This window comes from Molothrus aeneus, chromosome 7, assembly GCF_037042795.1.
Source record: "Molothrus aeneus isolate 106 chromosome 7, BPBGC_Maene_1.0, whole genome shotgun sequence".
Classification (NCBI taxonomy): Eukaryota; Metazoa; Chordata; class Aves; order Passeriformes; family Icteridae; genus Molothrus; species Molothrus aeneus.
The window spans coordinates 38,582,121-38,606,430 of NC_089652.1; the positions used below are offsets into that span (position 1 = coordinate 38,582,121).

Sequence of the window (24,310 nt, forward strand, 5' to 3'; positions counted from 1 at the left end):
CGCTCTGCGCGGGGGAAGGAGGTGAGGAAGGCTCTAGGCTGCTGTTCCACTGTGACACAAACACGCTCCAAGAGCAGTGGTTTAACATTTCCATAGTCATCATGCTAATGCACACACCAAGACACATCAGCTCAATGAAGAAGTACGTTTTTAAATTTTAGATGAACCTTCCAAGGTGTAGGGAGACCCTTTAATGGTGTCTGTGCTTACAACATACCTGCATTGTCCAAAGCACATGACTATTCAGCCCTATTCAGTCCAGGGCAAAATTTCTGAAATCCACAAGAACTTTATTTTTAGTCAAACTCTGGCTAATTAGCAGTATCACTTCACTGTCATTCCTTTGCACTAGACATTCCTCAAACACAGGGAGCTAGATGGTCTAAAAATACAGACAGAGATAAGAAAAGCCTCCTACTTTCCTTATGACATCCTGAAGTGTTCTGGCCTTGAAATGGGTTTCTCAATTAGCTGCTATGTGCTTATTCACTGTGGAGTGCAAGAGGAATCAGCAATCAATTTGAAAGCATTATGTATACAAAAATAGCCTCTCCCTTAGAGTGGGAGATAACTTTCTACTCTTCCTGATATATATGTGCCACAGAACAATTAAAATAACTATTCCAAGACAGTGCAACAAGGCTGTACATCCTCACAAAAAATAAAAACACCAAGAGAAGCAGAGTGGCATAACACAGCTATAAAACTGTACGGCAGAAACAATGCTAACAAATTATTTTTGTGAGTTTGGCTGTAAGACTATGTGGAACTAAAAAATCTGCCCAGGAGCTGTTTTGAAGAGATTACAGGTTTAAAAATTCCTGCATTTTAAAACCAGGGATGTTTCTTCTTTACCGTGCACAATAAGATTTATCATTAAGAAATTTTAAAATGAAAAAAATGTAATAAACATACATTCTTTAATACAACCGTTCACGACATAATTTAAGAATTTGTATATTTGAATGAATAGGTAAACCAGCACTGACCAGCTCCTGCCTGGATTTGTGGGGAAGATACCTCTGCAGCATATCCAGGTACAAAGTCCTCCTCCTCTGAAGATCGCTTGGGTACTGATTGATAACACTCTGGAAAACCCACTGATCTTCTTCCTTCCAGTCACTGTTCCTATAGGAATACAAAACAATCCATCCCAGTCTAAATTAACCACTGAAAAGGAGGAGTTTGGTTCTGGACAGCCCAGCCTCGAGTGGACTCACAGTCCCGGTGCTGTAAACTGGAGCCGGGTTAGAGGTGACAACATCAGATTAATGAAATAAAGCAAACATACATTGCTTTGCTGATATGACACAGTGTCATCATTTCAGTGAATTGCTCTGTTTCTAATCTGGCTTTTTACTGGGGAATGTCACTGTGTTTCTCAAATGTGCCACATAATTGGATAATCAGTGACCCCACAGGGAAAATACAGTGTAAAAAGAACAAGATGATCAGACTCCACCACTGAGCACTAAATAAATGATCAAAAAGGAATGAATGAAGTGACAATCCTTGCACACAGCTAAGTGAGGATCTAGTTCACCAATCTCCTAACAGCCATAAATTCATCAGCAAGGCATAGGAGTCACCATTTTTAGAGTAGGATCTATAGTAATCAGCTTGCATGCCTCTGTCTCAGAAAATGAGAGCAGGAAGAAGTAACATCCATCTGAAAGAATACCACAGGCTGGGATGCAGATTTTTAGCCTCAATCTGAACTCTTGGCCCTGAACGGATTAATGTCAGGCTGTCATTGTCAGCATTAACATCCCAGCAGCAACACTGAGTCAGACCAAGAGGTCTCTCTAGCCCAGTGACCTGGTTTCAGAAGTGACTAAGAGCCCAGGGATAATTAAAAGAAGGCAATCATGAGACTCTACCCACCCCCCAAATTCCTGCTGCCTCCAGCTGCTGCAGCTCCTGGACTCCCCAGGCCAGCAGCCCTGTCTCAGTATTCCATAGCACTGCATCCAGTGAGGGGTTGGAACAGCCTTATCCTTATGCAGGCAGAAAGAACAGGTGCTTCAAAAAGGGGATTTTTGTGAGAAACCTCACACATAATTAACATGAAGCTAGAGTCCATGATCTACCATTAAATAAATCAGTAATCCTCCTCTGTGAGTCCTGACACACCTCAGTATGAGGTGACACCTGAACACGCCACTTCAGTGACAGTAGGCAGACAGTTCTAAGAGCTGAGATTCTGCTTTGTAACGTTTTACTTTGGATATTTCTGACCATGTGGGTTGGTGAACAAACAGAGATCTGCCTGCAGAGAGGAGGAGTGGGGCAGGGTGAGATACCCCTGGTCAGGGATCACTCGAGAGCAGGGAGCAGCCCCAGCCCCCGGGCAGCTCCTCCTCATTTATATCCTGCTCATTTATATTCTATATAGATTCTAATGGCCAGCTAACCACGAACCTCTGCACTGCTCAGAACAAGGAGAAGTTTTTGTGGGAGATCCTTTGGGGAGCAATCAGCTGGAGAGAGAGCTACAAGTAGTTTATTGTAAGTAGGGACAAACTGACTGCCAATGCCTTGGTTTGTCAGCTGTGCCAAAATTTGTCAGCTGTGCTGAGATTCTGTCAGCTGCTCATAGAAAAATAGTGAAAAAAAAACCAGCCAACCAAAAAACCCAAAACAGCATGACCCAGCCCAGCACATTCATAGCTACCAAACACATGGAGAATTTCAACATATCCTGCTGAGTGAATCTGAGATGTCACCTCACTTACACTTCTGTAAAATTCCAGAAAGGAATATCTCATCTAAAACAACTCTGAAAAGTGCCAACACATTTGACATGAATATTTAAGGTATTATGAAGTTTCTGCACTGTCAAGATATTGACAAACATTTGCCAGGCTCAATGCCTGACCCAAATTTTAAATGTAGAGCTTGGTTTTCTTGTATGCAGCACTGTACCAGCGCACAGCACAATCTCTATTTTGTTTCAGAGCTGAAACACAGCAATTGTCTCACCCGCACAGCCCCGAGGCAGCTGCTTCCTTTGGAACAGATTTACCCAGCACTAATCCCTGGCCTTACACACTCCAAGGGATACAAACAGCTCCAGGGGAAGCTCCCTCTCCCCGCTGCAATCCCGCAGATCCCTCGCTGCTGCACCGGGGACCGGCACCGGGGCCATCGGCGGGCACACACCGTGACACCACAGAGTGCCCCTGTGCCACCGTGACAGAGTGCCACAAAGCCACCACACAGTGCCACCTTGACAGTGTCACCGTGACACACACACACACACACAGGGCCACCGTGACACCACAGAGTGCCCCTGTGCCACCGTGACAGAGTGCCACAAAGCCACCACACAGTGCCACCTTGACAGTGTCACCGTGACACACACACACACACACAGGGCCACCGTGACACCACAGAGTGCCCCCTGTGCCACCGTGACAGAGTGCCACAAAGCCACCACACAGTGCCACCTTGACAGTGCCACCGTGACAGACACACACAGGGCCACCATGACAGAGTGCCACAAAGCCACCACACAATGCCACCTTGACAGTGCCACCATAACACACACACACACAGGGCCACCGTGACACCACAGAGTGCCACTGTGCCACCGTGACAGAGTGCCACAAAGCCACCACACAGTGCCACCTTGACAGTGCCACCATAACACACACACACACACACACACAGGGCCACCGTGACACCACAGAGTGCCCCTGTGCCACCGTGACAGAGTGCCACCTTGACACCACACAGTGCCACCTTGACAGTGTCACCGTGACACACACACACACACACAGGGCCACCGTGACACCACAGAGTGCCCCTGTGCCACCGTGACAGAGTGCCACAAAGCCACCACACAGTGGCACCGTGACAGTGTCACCATAACACACACACACACACACAGGGCCACCGTGACACCACAGAGTGCCCCTGTGCCACCGTGACAGAGTGCCACAAAGCCACCACACAGTGGCACCGTGACAGTGTCACCATAACACACACACACACACACAGGGCCACCGTGACACCACAGAGTGCCCCCTGTGCCACCGTGACAGAGTGCCACAAAGCCACCACACAGTGCCACCTTGACAGTGCCACCGTGACAGACACACACAGGGCCACCATGACAGAGTGCCACAAAGCCACCACACAATGCCACCTTGACAGTGCCACCATAACACACACACACACAGGGCCACCGTGACACCACAGAGTGCCACTGTGCCACCGTGACAGAGTGCCACAAAGCCACCACACAGTGCCACCTTGACAGTGCCACCATAACACACACACACACACACACACAGGGCCACCGTGACACCACAGAGTGCCCCTGTGCCACCGTGACAGAGTGCCACAAAGCCGCCACACAATGCCACCTTGACAGTGCCACCGTGACACACACACAGGGCCACCGTGACAGAGTGCCACAAAGCCACCACACAGTGCCACCATGACAGTGTCACCATAACACACACACACACAGGGCCACCGTGGCACCACAGAGTGCCCCTGTGACAGAGTGCCACAAAGCCACCACACAATGCCACCATGACAGCATCACCGTGACAGACACCCACAGTGCCACCGTGACAGAGTGCCACAAAGCTGCCACACAGTGCCACAAAGCCACCACACAGTGCCACCTTGACACCACACAGTGCCACCTTGACAGTGCCACCATAACACACACACACACAGGGCCACCGTGGCACCACAGAGTGCCCCTGTGACAGAGTGCCACAAAGCCACCACACAATGCCACCATGACAGCATCACCGTGACAGACACCCACAGTGCCACCGTGACAGAGTGCCACAAAGCTGCCACACAGTGCCACAAAGCCACCACACAGTGCCACCTTGACACCACACAGTGCCACCTTGACAGTGCCACCATAACACACACACACACAGGGCCACCGTGACACCATAGAGTGCCCCTGTGCCACCGTGACAGAGTGCCACAATGCCACCACACACACACAGTGCCACCAGGTGAGAAGCCCAGGCCCTGCTGTCACCAGAGGCACTGCCCATTGTAGCACAACCAGCCCAGCAGGGGCCTGGAACAGGAATCCACCCTGAACCTGCTCCACGCTGTCCTGCCCTCCCATTCCTTTGAAAGGATGCTGCACAGGATCAGCGCTGAGTCTGCAATGCTCCATTCATCCTTCAGTCATTTAAATAATTCAGACACCCTTGGAAATTGTGGAAAAAATATAACAGTGCTTAGAGAATCATTCTAACATGCATCAGTCCAAGCCCACAATTTGTGGGATAGCTCACGACCTGGGTATTTCCCAAGCACAAAAATTTGTGTTTCAGCAACATAAAAAAAATTAAATTAGATTATAAAATGTTGTAATCCTGTATAAGGCTTGAAAACAAACCCAAGCTCTTCCATTTCTAAAAGCAATGACTACTGCGATGTGCATTCTAGTGTGAATGAAAATCACACAGAATAGACCAGACCAGAACATTATCTTATTCTAAAACTGCTGTTTTGAACACTTTAGGTACATTTTCCAAATAGTCTGAAGTGTCAAAAAAATGGGATGTGCAATGCCAGAGTAGTATTAACTGAAGGTTTCTTTACTGTACAATCAACATAAGACAGAGGAAGTGGAGTGGCCAAGCGACCCAGCTGAAGTGACCAAGCTATTGTGTTATCAGAGAATCATGTGCTACTGAGCAACTTCTCAAATCACAAAAATAAGAAAAGAATGTATTGCAGGAGGATGTGTGTGGTCTCTCTGGGTACAGAACAGTTACAGGAACTGCAAAGGCTTTGTTAAGGCTTTGTTAAGGCTTTGTTAACCGGGAGAGCACAGGGGATGCACACCAAGGTCGAGGGCCTGTCACTCCATCTCTGGCAGCATTATCTGTGCCAGTTGGATCACAGTTAGCATGATGAATTATGGAATGCTTCAATCACAAGGCTGCATCTTTGCAAACTCATAGGATATCTCCATGCAAATTAGCCAATATAAATGTAAGAAGTGAGTTGAGTTTTACAAACCCATACCTTGGAAGCAAGTAATGCTATAAGAACAAAGTCTTCCTTTTTTTTAAAATTGAAAACTCATTTTAAATCCTTTTGTGGATGAAATCACTTGAACATAAATGAGCAATACATTAAAAATGTGGAGACCAGAAGGCAAACAAAAGTCCCCAAGGTCTAGTTTTAAATCGAAAGCCTGAGACAATTGCTGGTGGTTCATTTATGATTCTCTCCATTTGCAGTTCTCAGGACTGGCCCAAACCGGGTCTGTGTCCCTGCAGCCTCTCACCAGCATGTCCCCCAGCTCCATCCACTGCGCTTTTCTCATCTAGAGATCACACCCTCCTTCCTTCCAAGTGCCACTGCACATGGGTTCAGGCTACCACTGATTTTCTTTCCATTGCAATATGGAATTTTATGGCATTTTATCTTTAAGTCCCAATATTATTTAATTATTGGTGCAAAATTAGCTAGCTCCAGACCTAAACTCACACCTGGCCTATGATCACTGAAAATACTACCGCAGATTTTTCAACCATTTTCAGAAATTATGTTGTCTATATCCACATCTGTCTATTGTTCAGTAGCACACATGTGGTGTGAGTCAAGGATTTTAATTTATGAATTTTCACCAAAATTGTGTTGATCATAAACTTTGATGCAGCTTTGATTAAAACTGCTAGGAAGACTTCATATATATTTACTGATTTAGCATTTGCCACAGATTTTCTCATTGAGGTTGTTAAAACTTCTGTAAGAGAAACTATAACAAAATATCAGAGAGAGCAGCAAAATAACTGCTTAAATTTGCCATTTGTGGCTCCATAAATCAAAACAATTTTCAATAAGTATCATGTTCTAACTGCTAGGATGCTCCAGTAATAAAATCTATGTTTCAGGTACCACAAGAAGAACACACAGAATATTTGTACAATCGGTACAAAGGATAAGTAGATCATAACATCCCTTTCTATGGCAGCCAGCATCTTCAGCCTGTTTCAGCACATCAGACTCATTCAGCAGCAGGGACAGAACAAACACTGCACTGTATGTGTACACAGAAATCCGATTTGGAAGCAACATGTGATTGTTTTACCAAAGAAATTCAGGGAGCTTCCTGTTCTCCCCGGTTTCTCCTGCCCAGGCTTCACACCATTCCATTGGCCAACCCCTGCTTAGTCTTTTGGCAACCTGAAGCCATCCAAAGGAATATCAGGGATGGCAAAAACAAAGGCCATGCAAAGTCTGCAGCTCAGGACCTCCTGGCCTCTAGACAGCCTCAGCAGAAAGGCTAGGCTTTATATTATTAATACACAGGTTTATTACATTTCTAGATCATTATGAATACTGCTCTTTCAATAAACATTTTCATTTACAGAAAAATCTCTCCTCCTTTTGGTTATCTGAATCAGAGCAATATACATCTTTTATATTTCTCTGTGATGACAATTATTGTAGTGATCCAAAATTTGTGATAAGATTGGACCTTTTTACCTGCTTGATAGATAAAAGCACTGGAGGTGTGTCTTGGAAAAAGACTCATAATCTTGCTAGTGTAATTACCATAGAGAAGGAGCAATTTCCATTCCTGCAAGAGCATATGCAAAGGACATTTGATGCACACCAGATTGTTGGTTCCTTAATCCACCAAACACATTGCTTGTTATTTCAGCTGATAACTCTTGCAAGGACTGCCCTCACTGCAGCTGTGAGAGCACCGACTGCCCGAGCCCAGGGCAGGGCAGTGCCTCCCCTGCTTGCACAGAGCAGAGCCACACGAGTGTGGCTCACACAGCCACCCACAGCACCCACAGCACCCAGAGCACACCCCAGGCACACAGCTCATCCCATCCCTGCACAGAGCCTCCCCAGAGCACACCCCAGGCACACAGCTCATCCCATCCCTGCACAGAGCTCCTCCACAGCACCCAGAGCACCCAGAGCACACCCCAGGTACACAGCTCACCCCATCCCTGCACAGAGCTCCTCCACAGCACCCAGAGCACACCCCAGGCACACAGCTCACCCCATCCCTGCACAGAGCTCCTCCACAGCACCCAGAGCACCCAGAGCACACCCCAGGTACACAGCTCACCCCATCCCTGCACAGAGCTCCTCCACAGCACCCAGAGCACACCCCAGGCACACAGCTCACCCCATCCCTGCACAGAGCCCCTCCACAGCACCCAGAGCACCCAGAGCACACCCCAGGTACACAGCTCACCCCATCCCTGCACAGAGCTCCTCCACAGCACCCAGAGCACACCCCAGGCACACAGCTCATCCCATCCCTGCACAGAGCTCCTCCACAGCACCCAGAGCACACCCCAGGCACACAGCTCATCCCATCCCTCCACAGAGCCTCCCCAGAGCACACCCCAGGCACACAGCTCAGCCCATCCCTGCACAGACCCACACAGGTGTGGCAGTACCTGGACAGAGCCTCCAGCTGCTGATCCACCTCCTGGAGCTTGGCCCCGTAGCCCCTGGCGAGCTCCTGGTACTGCTCCATCACCAAGGCCTGCAGGTCAGGGAAGGGGCACTCCAGAGACACCAGCTCGGGAGGAACTTCAAGGAATAGCCCATTTTTCTCTTCAGAAGAGTGCTCCAATGCCTGCAATGAAGAAATGCTGCTCAGGGCACTGCTCTGCATCGTATTTACCCCCTCAATCAACTTCTACTTGAACTTAAAAGGAAAAGCTTACATTTTCTTTGTACTCTTCGAGCTCTCTTTCCAAAGCCTGACTTTCAAGGATGAGACCTTCCAAAACTGCCTTCTGTTGATTCTTCAAAAATTTGATCTATTTCATGAAACATGTTACTGTTACTCTTTCTCTTGCTACAATACGAAAACTCCTATTTAGAAACAGAGTCAGATTTCCAGCCCTACACAGCTATGGCTTTACAGACTTTGGCGAGCAGATTTACACCATGATAAGAAGGGGGGTTAATGGCGCACTCTGCATGTGAGTTATAGTCTCAAAGTTTAACAAAAAAATAAATGAAAATGCTAAAAATATGGTGATAGCAAATTGTAAAAATAAAGTTAAAACTCCAACCTGCTGTAACACCTCAGCTGAATTGATCTTGGGTTTCTGACAAGATTCTTTTGAGAGGTGACGCTGCACTTGAGACAGCTTGAGTTTCAAATCCTCCTTTAGCTGCCAGACAGGAACTAAAGCGTTTGTTTGATAAGTGTCCCACTCCTTGGACAATTTCTGCTCTGTATGAACATAAAGCTTTCTCAAACACACAGAACATGTTACACAGCACGTGCTATGTAAATCTAAACTTTTCAAGGAAGGGATTAAAAACCCCAAACAAATGATCAAGATAATGTTGACTACAAAAAAGAAATTAAGAAATTAATAAAAAATTCTTACCCAATTCCCTCAAATCAAAAAAAAAGTTGCTCTTATGGCTTTCTTCATCAAGAAAAGTCTTCATTTCTTCTTCTGCTTTTTGCCTGAAGGAAATGAACATGCATTTTGCAGAAAGACCTAATTTCTTATTCATTACATTTGCAAGAATGATGAGCCTCAAATACCCCAATAATTACATTAAAAAGGAGATTCTTTGCCTGGGAAGGTATGAAATGAAGGCCTTGGAAACAAAGATGGTAAAGAAGCCACAAAAGCTGTTGTTGAGTACACAGGGTAGTGGACAAGAGCACTGTTCATGTCCCCTGTTGTGTGACCTCAACACACAGCCTAGAGACAGCCTCTAAAGGAACTAAAAAGCATCTGGAAACTTTTGATACTCGTACAAAGACACGGGCTTCAGACGCTGCAGATCAACTGCACAGCTCTGAGAGCAACATCACCTGTTCTCCCTGCCCTCAGGTGAGCTCTTCATGTCACAGACCCCTCTCCACGTGGATCACAAACCTCCATTCCCCACACAAAAACACCCTCAGATCAGGTATTATAGTTTTTTTTTCTCAGAGTCCCTTGAATCAATTATGCCAGCCCAAAAACCCTGTCTGCTCATCTTTTTAGTAATCACTCATTCAGATTCCTCAGCCCTTACCTGCTCTCACTCAGTCTTTTGTACTCTTGCCACCACACCTGACGATGCTGTTTCAGCAGCATTTGCTCTTTGCTGATTTTTGAAACTTGCTCTGCTTTTTTAATCTGCAGGGAAAATTAAAGGTTGTGTTTTGAACATATTCAACAGCTTTATCAAATGCCTTCACATGGAAGCTTTTAAATACAGAATGATGAACCTAATAGCTTTTTATAAACTGTGTTTTTCTAAAGAACAATGGGGTCAAATGTAACCAATTTTCATTAAATAAGTGTGTTGCATTTCAAATCACAATTAATGAGAGGAGAAAGTGAAAAAAAAAAATCAGTCCATTTTCTTCTTTCCTATCCCATCCCTATGTCTCTGGAAGTAAAGATGAGGAAGGATAAGCACAAGAACAAAAAACATACTTTCTTACAGGTGGGAAGATGAAAGATGAAAATATGTCTAGAAAAAGAATTTCAGAAATCTATTACTAAAAAAGAAGTTTTTTACAAAATCTATCCAATTAGAGAGGCTCTCAACCTGAGGACTCCACAAAAACCTCGCTTCAGACTTTGGATAAAATAGGAATACCTGCTTTTGAAACAGATGGAGTTCCTGCTTAAACCAGAGGACAGCCTGGCAGGGGAAGGCTGCTGAAGTGGAACCAGCTGACTCTGGCCAGCCAACAATGATGGAGAAAGGCTCAGAAGCCTGAGAGAAGTGGTTTCCTCCGACCCTCCTGCTGCCATGAGTGTCTCTGGCTCTCGGTGCATGCTGAGGGCAAAGCTCCTTCCCACTTTCCTTGCTGCTCCCTTGCTGTCCCTCTCCCCCAGAGCTGCACCCCAGCAGCTCCCACAGCTCCTGCACTGACCCTTTTCCCCTGCCCTGCTCCCCCCTCACAGAGATTCATTGTCCTGTGGCAAAACGACAGCAAGAAAAATACACGGGCAAGACTTGCGTTCATTCATAACAGGGAGAAATGAACAAAGATCTCACTCCACATCCAGTTCAGCAAAGGAATGATGTTTCAGGTCAGAACTGCTGGGACTCCACTTGGATCAGCTGGAAACAACCTGCAGCTTTCCTGCCCAGGGCAAAGCTGCACAAAGCCACCAGGGCCCCTGTGTGTCCACACGCACCAGAGCACTGAGCAAACACACCCAGGGACACAGAGTGTGCCCCAGCATGTCCCTGCTCCTGCCATCGCATACCAGAGACACAGACGTGTGCCCCAGCATGTCCCCAGTCCTGCCATCGCATACCAGAGACACAGATGTGTGCCCCTGTGTGTCCCCGCTCCTGCCATCGCATACCAGAGACACAGACGTGTCCCCCTGTGTGTCCCCTCTCCTGCCATCGCATACCAGAGACACAGATGTGTCCCCCTGTGTGTCCCCAGTCCTGCCATCGCATACCAGAGACACAGATGTGTGCCCCTGTGTGTCCCCTCTCCTGCCATCGCATACCAGAGACACAGATGTGTGCCCCTGTGTGTCCCCGCTCCTGCCATCGCATACCAGAGACACAGATGTGTGCCCCAGCATGTCCCCGCTCCTGCCATCGCATACCAGAGACACAGATGTGTGCCCCAGCATGTCCCCAGTCCTGCCATCGCATACCAGAGACACAGACGTGTGCCCCAGCATGTCCCTGCTCCTGCCATCGCATACCAGAGACACAGATGTGTCCCACACCCACAGACGTGTCCCCCTGCGTGTCCCCTCTCCTGCCATCGCATACCAGAGACACAGACGTGTCCCACACCCACAGACGTGTCCCCCTGCGTGTCCCCTCTCCTGCCATCGCATACCAGAGACACAGACGTGTCCCACACCCACAGACGTGTCCCCCTGCGTGTCCCCTCTCCTGCCATCGCATACCAGAGACACAGACGTGTCCCCGCTCCTGCCATCGCATACCAGAGACACAGACGTGTCCCCGCTCCTGCCATCGCATACCAGAGACACAGACGTGTCCCACACCCACAGACGTGTCCCCCTGCGCGTCCCCTGTCCTGCCCCAGGAAAAGGTGTGGAGTTGCTCTTTGCAGGACTCACATGGACAAGGATGGGCTTGAAAACTCTGCAATCACAGTTCCTCAGCCAGCCACCAACAAAGCTGAAATCCTGCTCCAGACACAAACCCCGCTCAGATAAGCTGAGTCCAGAGCCTGTGGGCGAGTTCACCTGGCTCCTGGACAGGCACATGGGAAGAGCCCCGCTGGAAGGGGCTGATGCTTCTGCCTGGCACCACACCTGCCTTGGGGCTGTTCCTGGTGAGCAGCTGCAGAGGGGACGCTGTGCGCCCGTGCCTGGGACACGAGGTGTCACAGGAGTGCACTGGGCTGTGCTGCAGCTTGAACACTCGATTCCATGCTTTCAATCACTGTGTTACAATACCTCTGCATCAAAGATAATGTCTTGCTTTTATTGCTTACATATTTTCACACTCTAAAAGTTACTTATAGTTTCCTCTATTTCATGAAACATATTACTGTTACTTCTTTCTCTTGTTACAATATGAAAACTCTTATATAAAATCATAAAGTTAAGCAAACAGAATACTGTATTTAAAGCAATTTGAAAATAGTTACATCTGCAAACCAATTCTAAAACTAAGTGAAACAAAAGTTGAAGTACCTTTATATGTAAAGTTCAACATGCTCTTAAAATTATTTTATAGCAACAGCATTGCCATTTATGTATAACTTTTGCAATATTACCTTTTTTCCCTGTTGGGCTGTCTTTTTATTTCTTAAGCAGTCAGCAGCTGATTTACCATTTGTTTCTTTGGTTCTACCTCAAAGGAAGAAGAACCCAGCTCTTGAAAATCTGAATGGCTTGAATCAGCAACAAAAAGTAGTAGGTGGAACACATACTCGTCTCTCTGGAGTTTCCACCATACATATTTTACTACCTACTCAGTTGGAAAACACTTGAGAAGGTGATAAAACAAAAGAAAGATGAAAACATAAAGCTTGAATGAATTCAGTAGAATTTAGTATTGCCAATCCATGACCAATATCTGCCAGAATTGTTGATATATAATATCTATGTGCACTAAAGAAGCAAAATAATAATAATAATAATAATAATATACTTTTTTCCTCTCTCTCATTCACCCTTCTCTAGCATTAAATAAGGCTCCTCTTGTCTTTACCCCTTGAAATGTTCTGCACTAATTTATACCTTTCTGTCTGCTCCACATTTACATTTTATGGTGATTAAACATTTTTAATCTTCTTTTTAAGATCTACCTCCACTTGAGTTTTGGAAATCCTCACTTCATATCTTTTTGTTTGGCTTTTTTTTCTGGATCAGCCTTCCCTTCTCATTTAATCACACAAATTCTTCATTGCCCCCAGGATTATGTAATGAGTTTGGGTGAATTTCCTCAAGGCAGTAAAACACAATTTTTCCTGTCTTTTGAGGAAGTAGAATCCACACATACTTTGCATCCCTGGTCTGAACAAAGTCCCCACATTGACATAAACACATCCAAATCCCAGTACAGCTATGATAAACTTTCATATTTGACCCCCTCTGGCTGAAATAAATATGGTCACTGAATTTCAAAAGCATTCACATTACAAATAAAACAAAAATCATACCTTTAACTGAATTTGTGCAGAGGCCATTTTTGCCTCTGCAGCAAGTTCATACAGATGTTTGTAGTCAGCAGGTTTGTACTTCTGGCTGCAAAGAGCATTTCTGGCAGGAACCATCAAATTGTCTAGTTATCATATAAAACACACAAGGACATTTCAATTACTCAAGAAATAATTTAAGTGCAAGGCATAAAATGAAAGCTCTATAGGTAGAAATCAGAACCAATGTTTTCAACACTAGAAGTTTTCATACCAATATTGTTAGTTGGTGAATGACAATTTGAAACAAACAAACTAATATACTAACATCAAAATTATATAAGAAACAGTAACCAGTTGTCTGTTTACAAAAAGTTAATTTGACAAGTTTTTAGTTTACATGTGAATTTAGTTATGAATTCATTTTAAACTGCATTTACAGGCATTGTAATAACTTCTAATACAGATATACCTAAGTTTCAATAAATGCATCCTTCTTGCACTGATTGGAAAACTGCCCCAATGTTTTTTGCAACCTATGGGTTGAGCAACAGGAGTAGTTTTTTTTCTGGAAGGTATAAAATTGAGGTACAATTACAATTGCAGATGAACTACCTGAACTTTTGCCCCGGCACTGTGAAGCCCTCGTGCACAGATACTCAGTCATTCTACATAAGCCAGGAGGCTTACAGGGATCAGGGATGGGCATTTCCTCACAACCTCTGCTTTAGTTTTCCTTAGTAGTGAAATCGGCCCTTGTGTTTCACATTCCCTGCTAAGCTCTGTGGCTGCAAGTGCTGTGCCTGGCATGTGGCTTTACAGAGGGGTAAAAGGTAAAATAAATCCTGCAGAGCCATCCCACGGTCCTCCTTCAGGCCTCCCCCAGGATTTTCATTTGCTGCATGCCTACACGAAGCTGACAGCACCTCTCCAGATGATGCCTCATGGGGAAGGGTTTTTCCAAGTTCCCCTGCCCTGGGACAGACAGAGACTGGGCACCGAATGGATGGAGTAGCCCTGGGGAGAGCAACCTGGGGATCCTGTGGGCAAAAAAACTGGGGATGAACTGGCAAGGAGCCCAGCAAGCCAGCCTGGGCCTGGCCTGCAGGAGAGGCAGTGTGGAATTTAGTTATTAATTCATTTTATGAATGGTGTCAGGGAAGGTGCTCTGCCCCTCTGCTCTGCACCTGGACCTGCAGAGACCAACTCTCAGCTCCAGAACCCGGGCACAGGGGGACAGAACCTGGCCCAGAGACCGAGGAAATGGGCTGGAACATTTCTCCTGTGAAGACAGGCTCAGAGAGGTGGGGATGTTTGCCTAGAGAAGACTCCAGGGAAACTTTATTGCAGCCTCTTGGTATGTAAAGGGGGCTTCTATGGGAAACAGAAAGGCTCCTCACCAGGATCTGTAGGTGACAGCCTGAGGGACAACAGGTGCAGCCTGAAAGGAGGGTGGGTACAGACAGGGACTAAAGCAGGAATTGTTCCTGTGAGGGTGGGCAGGCCCTGGCACAGGTGCCCAGAGCAGCTGTGGCTGCCCCTGGATCCCTGGCAGTGCCCCAGGCCAGGCTGGACCCTGGGGCTGGGAGCACCTGGAGCAGGGGAAGGTGTCCCTGCCATGGCAGGGGTGGGATGAAATGGGCTTTAAGGTCCCTTCAAACTCAGACCATAACCAGGGTGCTATAACAGCTCCTACATTAAGCTATTAATTGCAGAGGGTTTCATAAAGAGTCAAGAAAACAATTAAACTTAAACATGGTAGCATACATACCTCCACCACTATTCCTATGAGCTAAAAACAATGCTCCATGGCCCAGTTCATCCATTTTTATTTTTTATGTATTTTTTATACCTGTTGAGAAACAAACATAGGTTTTGAGAATACCAACATTGTGGATGCAATCTAAAAACACTTTCAAAAATATCTATTGTTTTTTGAGAAGAGGTACATCTCACTAAAAATGTAATTAGACAGAAATTCCTCCAGTTTATCTTTCATTTTAGGAGGTATTTCATGTGTCTCATACCATTAAGTAGCCAGGAAAAGAAAATACTATTTCCTTGATGAATTTGTAATGCTGTGACATAGCTCATCTATTCTTTGCTTTATGCTTTTCAAAATAGGAGTCCCTCAATCCAAATGTCAGATCAGGTTTTGAGGTGTTCTTTGCTTTATAGAAATTAAGCCTGAAAAGATCAGTCTTCCCTATTTTGGAGACTGCCCAGGTCCCTTTAACCCCTCTGTAGTAACACCTGTGAAACCAGGGCAGTTGTTTGGGCAGCAGTGCCTCAGCTCTTGGTGAGCAGCATCTATCAAACATCCACATTATCATGGGTCAAATGGGATGTGTCAGATGCAATAAGTTACACAACACAGTAAAAAATCTCTTGTATGTGTCAGACCCCTTCCTTTCAATTAAGCCTGCATTGGTGTCACCCCAGGTCTGGCATTGAAATAAAGGCAATAGATCCACCTGAGGTGTTTCAGCTGAGCTGAACCAACAGCTGAGTCCCACCAGAAAGGAAAGGCCCATGAACCCCCTCCCTCAAACCCAGCCATACTGTGCCCAAATTTCATACACACAAAATTCCATCTCTTTGTCGTACCTTTGACATTTGCCTGGTCCCACAGCAAGCAGCAATACAGCAAATAGTAGAGCAGCAAAATTTGTTCATTTGTGGAGTTATTTCCTCACTGTTCTAGTGAGATGAACTGGTTTATTCCTACAAATTCCAAGGAAGGCACAATGCAACAGGAAGGTGGGAAGGAAGACCAGCAGAAGAAATGAAAAGGGGACTACTCTGACAGAGAGCTATTAATGTCAGTCAAATAAAAAGGTGAAACTGCAACTGGAGACAGTTTACAGTGTACTTTGCTGTGAGCTGTTTGACACTCTGCATCCAGCCCTCTGCTACAGACAGTCAGCCTTCCTCTGCCTGCTTTTTGTGGCTTCTGATCATCTGAGCACTGCTTCTACCAATAAACTTGGGAAGGGAGTACTACAGTGACCCTCATCTACACCATATAATGAAGGCAAAAATAACACTGATGGAAAATTGGGAGTACTCAAGAGCTCTAAGAAGATTGGATCCATCACAGGCACTTCCCTCTATTAAAACCTTTTATTACTGTTCCCTGTGCAGCTGCCGCACCAGCGTCACTCTCCTGTGCTACGCATTTGGGGAACCATCATCCTAATCTGGGTCCATCTGGCCAGCTTTAAATGACAAGCTCCGAACACAAGACACGCTGTCCTTTTTGAAAAATAACTATGGATACTAGAAAGATTAGCAGCAGCAGAGCTACCCCTCTGGGTTATTTATTTGTTCATTTGGCAAATTGTTAATATCTTCTTTCTACTGACATGTTTCTGATTTAACGTCAGTATTTGAGCAAAACTTCACACATATTAACCTTAGCTTCACCTCCTTCCACAAGAAACCAGGAATACATCTCGAGAACAGAACTGAGGCAAAAAATTTACTGGCCATTTTCTGTAAATTTAGGGCTACAGTATTTGATGAACCAAATCCTTAATCCCTTCTAGCCAACCCATTTCTCTCTTCCACAATGATGTCATATGTTTGTATTTGATCTCAGCCTTTCACAGGCATTATCTTCTGTTATTCAACATTATGAACTAACTAAAACACTGAAAGTGAACGCTAAGATGGTTCTGGAAAAGGACAAGATCCATATAAATCTGCATTTTATCTCCAGTAACCAATAAACATACTAATCAAAATGATGAAAATACTGCTAGTTATATTTATTTCTGCTTTAATGCAGATATAGTCAGAAACCGCTCAGATACTACAGAAGTCCATTTAAGCCCAAATTCCAATACCCTGCCTCAAAGCTTTGCTCAAACTTCATTGCAGGCTCTAGGCTGGGAGTCTTGATGCATCTTAAAAAGAAAAAGTGCATAAGATCAACCAGCCACCAGGCAGAAGTCCCTGTACATAGAAATCTGTCCCCCAAGAATGCCAGGTCAGCTCTGCCTACAGCCAACCACAGCTAAATCTTTTAGCAGCAGTAAAAAGCACAAGGTTTATCAAATCTCTTTTTCTGCTCCTTAGACAATTTAGTATTTCACTATTCACTGAACTCTTTTAGGCAATAAAAATGTAGTCTCTTAAAAGATTTCATCTCCAATTGAACCTAACTCTTCAGTACATTCTTAATGTGAGCCCTTGCTGGTATCTGAGGTATGTGACCTATGTTTATTCTTACATATGCAAATAGCCAATATTGAGGCAAGCCTCTCCTTCCTTTCATTTAAATAGAAATTAAACTCCCCACTGCCAGCCAGCATTCCTGGAAGAAGCCAAGCCTGGTGCCTGCCACATACTGCTCCTGGGGATGAGTCAGGTCCAGCCCAGGCCCCAGTTCCACAGGTGAGTGCTCCCAGTGAGTTCAGCCAGTGATTTTAAAAGTCTAACTCCACTGTCTCCATTCAACAAGTTGTTTGCATACATAAACCTTTGCAGATCTGGGTCACCAGTGCCATTTTCCCTCCCAGCTAAAGTGCTGCTCCTCAAGTGAAGGACAGATGGATTTCTGGCAGGGAGGCACAGTGCTTAACGAGCCAGACATGCCTTTTGAAACAATTTCTTGTGCATGTTTTAAATGCTCACTCACGTTACTAAATACCAAAATCAGTAATACGAATCAAGTCTTCACAAAAGACAATTTAGTAGCAGCAGCAGTGGCAGTGCAGCGGGTGCTCCTTGGGTCCGTGTGAAGGAAGGCTGCAGAGCCCTGGGACAGCAGGTGCCACACTCCTCTCCATGGCTCACCTGATGTCCTGCTGGGGCTACACCACTGAGAGCCAGAGCTGAACCAGACTTGCTGAGAGCAGCATCAGCAGGAGCTGGGATTATACATTACAGCAGAGGTTCCTAGAAAATACAAACTCAGGAAAAATCCCCAAACTCAGAAGTCCCTTATTCTCAGTGCTCTCTTTTGAATATCTGGCTATGTCTTGAACATTTTGTGGAAGGCTTTTTAAAAGATTTTAAAGTTTAATGGAAATGTTAATCGCTTAGTTACTGCATGTTTTCATTTAAAGAAAAAGCGTATTAATATGCAGTTGTTGAACCCTCTGATCCTAATTATTGTTAAGGAAAAGAGGCAAAGATTCACTCCCATTGTAGGGTGTGGAGTACAAATAACAAACAAATAATGAGCTTGATCCCTTAATCAGATCCTTTCTCTTCTAGTTGAACTATCTGAAAATGGCACCCATCCAGAATGTGTTAATCTTGCAGCAGGCAATCCTTTCCACAGGAAGAAAATACACAGTATAATACTTCTATCATTCGGTGCCAAAACAGTTTCTAGAAAAATCCCATTGATTGTAATTTAAATTTACATTCCCCTAAAGAAAGAATTATAGCTCTCTTTGAAATGAAGTCAAGTCTCAGAAATTATATGTTCCCAAAAGAGACACAGTCCTTTTTGTCTATGATAATCTCATTACTTCCTCATTAAGTAAAACTTAATCCAAATTAGGAAGATCAATTTGAGTAACACTTAAAACAATCAGCTTCATGGACTGCTCTGTCACACTGCAGGGGTAGGGAATAGCTCATCTGCTTTCTGAGGATCTGCACATCACAAGGGAACTCTATTTCCCCTCCATTCTTAGAAAATCCAAGAGAAAATAAACTTTAGGAACACTTAGAAAAAACAAGCAGATAAAAAGAGGAAGTAAATGCTTTAGAAGTTGGTAAGTTGACACGAAAAGGGTAGGAAATGAAGTCACCATGTCACCTTGGATCAAGTGAGTCAGCTGGCATTTCATGTTGTTTTGTTTCAAAGAAAACGTGCGCAATCCATTTTCAGTGACCAGACGCAGCTGGCCTGCTGCAGTGAGCACACCTGGCAATTGCAAGGTTTAAATGAAAGAGCATGAAATGAGAGCATGCTCTGAGTAGTTAATCATAGAACATTTGGGGTTGGATCTTAAAGCTCCTGCAGCTTCACCCCTGCCGTGGCAGGGACACCTTCCCCTGCCCCAGGGTCCAGCCTGGCCTGGGGCACTGCCAGGGATCCAGGGGCAGCCCCAGCTCCTTTGGGCAATTCCTGGCATGTGCCTGCACAAACCTGGACAAAGTCCAGCTTTGCTGAGCTAAAGGCAAAAATTCTGGGGCATCATTTACAGACTTCTGTAACACAAGAGATTTGCAGAATTTTGTCACATGTTGCTTTTATTAATGTTCTATTTTGATTTCTATTTATTACCTCCATGTACAACAAAAGCTAGGAAATGAAACAATATGCATGAATATATGAAAGAATGATTGGAAGACATGAGGCTGAGTTATCCATTACAGGACCCTAAAATTTTCTCCGTTACTTAAGACATGATAAATGTTTAGTTAAATTGACCTGTGACTGCCTGGCCCCTAAAGCATACCTGCTATTGGCTAGTCTGTGTGCAAAGGCTTGTTTGGAATGGTGCAGCAAGCAACTCACCCCTCTGCTGCCCTGCATGCATTAGAAAAAACACTTAAATCTATAGAATTCACTTAGCACAACAGAAGCAAAGATGCTGTTACACAAAACTGCAGAGAATCAACATTTCCTGCAATACAACAAAGTACCTGGGCTTTGCACTTCTTATCAAGAGGCAGGGTTTGCACTGCACCACAGGAACTGCAGAAACAGATTTCACATGTAACACCACTGGGCCAGTGGAATGAGGATGCAATTTTACAGGCAGGGTTAATTAAGGAGCTAGACCTCAAAAGGAGCTGCAGCAGATCAGTGTGTTCTGCAAGAAGCATCACACGTACTAAACCATCAGATACTGAAATAGTCAATACTTAGTAGTAGCAGAAGTTCAATGGAAGACAGTTTAAGAAGCTCAGAGCAGGTTGAAGCCACTGAGTCACTTTAAAAGGAAAAAAAGAAGAACAAAAACATACTGAAGACTGGACTTAAAAAAATCTGTGCAACATATTTAATAACTGGATTCCAGCTGTTAAATGACAGCCCCATTGCTCTTCAGATAAACCAGCCAACGTGATTTTGTTTCCATTGCTGCAAAATGCAGAATTGGAAATACACAGTTTGAGAGTCATGATACCTTTATTTTCTATATCTAGAAAATATAGGTCTCAGATTTTGTCAAAGCAAGAAGGGAAACAGGAGTCAGGTTCCTTATTTAAGGAATTAAAAAGGTAATTTTAAGTTGTCCTCACCTTCTGCGCTTGCCTCTGCCTTTACCTTTGCCTTCTGTGTAGTATTTTTAATGAAAGTATTTCCTCCTACCCCATTTTCATGCTAGCTTTGTTACTGATGTTTTTTACTTAAACCCCAATCTGTATGGAAGGGTTCCCTGCCCCACTGCTGGAGGCCTCTTCCTCACAGCCCTGCTGACAGACCAATTTCTGCACGCATTTCCTAATGAACTGCAGGCAGAAGTCAGCTGGCTGAGTTTATGTTGCTGGCAGCACACTTTAGCAGTGCTTCAAGAACACGAGACTCTGTCTGGATAAGCCCAGTTTCTCCTTAAGCCAAGACACTTTTCCCTGTTTAAGCCAGAGGAGCAGCGGCTGTCTGGAGCTGCAGCCCTTTGCACACCGACACTCCAGAGCAATCCTGCATCTCCCCTGCCTGAGCTGCAGGTGGGACACACAGCAGGGCAAACCCCAGGGGCAGAGAGGGCCCCGAGGGCCCTGCGAGGCAGCACTGGCACCAACGACTCCGTGGCACTGTCCTTTAGCCAGCACAGATGATTTTTGTCTGAGCAGGGTAGTGGGAGTCAGAGCACAACGTTTGTCTGCAGCCTGTGAGAGACAAACCAGAGGGACAGATAATTCATGTGATTTAGGAGCCACTGCAGCTTATTTTGTCAGGAGCATCAGTATCATTTTGTACAGCTTTTGCCAGCTCTGCTAGGCCAAATTCCCAGAGTTATGTGCAGGGAAGCATTTGGCACAACTTCGCTTTAAATTATTGCATAATGTTGTCTGATATCTTACTACAAAAAGCAACTCATTCTTGTCTGGGGCCTCTCAGTCACAGCCATCAGAAATGTACAGTCCATAAACATGAATTAAACAATCTTTCTGCATATACATTCTCTTTGTTGCCTCCTTATTCAGAAGTATCTCTGGATTTCAGCCTGACATTCTGTATCCCTGGTCTGGTAAGAAAGATTACAATTTGGTTAATTTCTCAACATTTTTTCCAGCCTCATATACAAACTAGTAAGAAGATCGGTCATTTTTTGTTCAGCAACTGTAGTTGGTGGAAATGGCAAAGGATTTTAGCAGATCTTCCCCTGTCCTTGAGCAGATAGAAGTACCTGCATTGCCCAGAGCTGGGGGGCTGAGGGATTTTTTATTTCTTTGTTAGTGGGCTTTGGGGAGAGTTCCTGTGGGCTTTGGTTGTTTTTTGGTTTGTTTTGGGGTTTTTTAACATGACAATTACAAGCTTAGGACCCGAAAACCCACAGAACAGACCAGCTGCTGATGACCTTGTCTTTACTGGACACCTCACTCGGCGTTTCCTGCCATCTTTTCTCCAACTCATTCTCTTGGCTGTTGCCAAGCTGCCTGCTTATTTCCAGTGCTGCAGTATCCTAGAGGAACCCTGACTTACAGGTGCACACCTGATGAAACCTGATGTCACCATTAGCTGGCTCCAGCAGCACAGCTCAGTTCAGGACATCCCTCCCCTGCTGCCCCACACACAGTACCCTCTCTGCGCTCCTGGGACCACGCTTCCAGCTGGAACAATACGCTGGGACAGGATGCACGGGGCTTGCCAAGGACAGGTGACTGAGCTACACTCAGGCCAGCAAGCTGCTGCTCCTGGAACCTCCTCCGTTCTGCTGGAACAGGGACCCAGGGCAAAAGAGGAGCCCCCACTCCCGCTGGGCATGGCTGCTTGCACATTCCTTGGCACAGGCATCACGGGCAGCAACGGTGCTCTTTGGAAAACTGATCCAGCTGAGAAAATAAGGGCACGTGTGTTGTCATCATATTGCAAAAGTTCCATACCTTCTTGGTGATTTCTCACGGGCAGCTCCTCACAGCACAGCCAACAAACTCCAGCTCTCCTCACCACCAGCTAATCCACCCTTTTGTAGCACTCATCCTTATTGGACACAGCTGTGGTCTATTAAGGGCAGGCTTGTTCCTGATCTTTGGTGATTAGTACAGCTGCAACTCCTCAGGGCTGAGACTACCTTCTGCACTATCTTTATTTTCTTACATTCTATCCTCCTGGGGAAGCCGGACCAGTTCCATAATGCACTCCCTGCATGGCTGCAGGATCCTGTTGCTGGCACTGGGAAAGCTGCAGAGAAGTGTCATTACAGGGCATTATTGTCCTTCCCGTGGCAGCTGGGCTTCAGCCAGAGCACAGGGCCCTGCAAGGAGGGCTGGTGGTCATGCTGAGCACTGTGCACCATCTACAATCAAATACTCCTACTTGATGCTTCAAAGCCATGCAAGAAAGAAGGAAAGCGCAAACAACCTGTCAGTATCCAATAGTTTTTCCTCAATATTTTGTTTTACCGCTGGGAAAGTGTAATATGTATCCACAGCAGAGCAGTAATTTTGAATGGCACTGTCTGAAACAGAATGTTTCTATAAAGCCCTCACTGAAAAAGCAAAATGTCAGCCCACCACTTTCCTCAGAAATATACCTGTTAGGTGCCTTACCTCCCCAGTGAAACAATAAAAAGCAGGAGAACATTTAGTGCTTTCTATACCAAATGAAATTACAGTTTCAAAATTACCCAAAATCAATTGTATTGTGATTGACTGAGTTGCTGTGACATCAACACAATAGCTTGCAGTAACTTTTGAAATCAAATTGTAGCTTTTAATGAGAGGAAAATACCCCACAAATCTAAATAACTCCCCCTGTGAACACTAAACAGCTGTTCATGGCTTGTGTTACCCTGCCATGTCATCACTCTCTTCTCCAGGTACCTTTTTTCCCAAACCTTCATAATTTCAGTATCTGGAAGAGATTACAGTTAAAGTGGGTAGCATTAAAAAGCTTCCAGCAGAAACCAAACCACACCCCCCAGCCTCCCCCAAATAACCACCCAAAACCAAACCAACCTAATTCACAAGAATAAAACAAAAGACAGAAAAAAAAAAGATAAAAACAAAAGCAAGAAACCCACCAAGAAACAAAGCAACACTGTTTTTGTGACAGATATTTATCACTAAAATTAAAAGATAGGCATATTAATACTCTGCAAGGGCTGTAATCATCTGTGGAATGTATACAAAGCAAGACTCGATTAAGGATTAATTTCAGGATAGATTAAACAAAGCAGAAAAACATATTAATGACTGGAAATGCTGAAGAAGCACAACAGCAGCAAAACAACTAGCAAATACCTGTTAACAACCTTGCCATCTAAAGCACTGGAAGGCGAGCACAGTCAGTTTAAGGGGCCAGATTTAAGGCTCAAGAGAAACCAATACAGTCCCAAAGGAAAACATGAGACTGGGCTGTTAGGAATTGCAAACATAGCGGAATTATGGCTTTCCTAATGAGAATGATACAGACCATCTCACTTGCAAGTCGCATCCAGAAGAAGGTGAATAAAATGAAAATGGACTTGTTTGCTGCCAATTTTAAAAATTATGTAAGAATTTAAGCATATATTTGACAAAGGCCACTTTCAGGAAATGGGATAAGAATTCAGAGAATCAGCCTCCGTGCAGCCCTTTGCATTGTAA

The 24,310-nt window shown here is 45.0% G+C and overlaps 1 protein-coding gene across 3 annotated transcripts in view; it reads right to left on the reverse strand.

Moving 5' to 3' along the window:
• Positions 1–24,310, reverse strand: part of CCDC148 (coiled-coil domain containing 148) — a 49,189-nt gene that overhangs the window by 22,432 nt on the left and 2,447 nt on the right. For 2 of the 3 annotated variants that reach the window (XM_066553511.1, XM_066553513.1), the window contains exons 2-9: positions 15,363–15,443; positions 13,616–13,737; positions 10,024–10,127; positions 9,378–9,460; positions 9,054–9,217; positions 8,700–8,795; positions 8,427–8,608; positions 990–1,128 (exon numbers count right to left, since the gene is read on the reverse strand). In XM_066553511.1, coding sequence (XP_066409608.1) covers positions 990–1,128; positions 8,427–8,608; positions 8,700–8,795; positions 9,054–9,217; positions 9,378–9,460; positions 10,024–10,127; positions 13,616–13,737; positions 15,363–15,417 — 945 coding nt within the window. In that variant the 5' untranslated portion in view covers positions 15,418–15,443. The remainder of the gene's footprint in view (positions 1–989; positions 1,129–8,426; positions 8,609–8,699; positions 8,796–9,053; positions 9,218–9,377; positions 9,461–10,023; positions 10,128–13,615; positions 13,738–15,362; positions 15,444–24,310) is intronic. The other variant, XM_066553512.1, reaches the window with a different exon arrangement.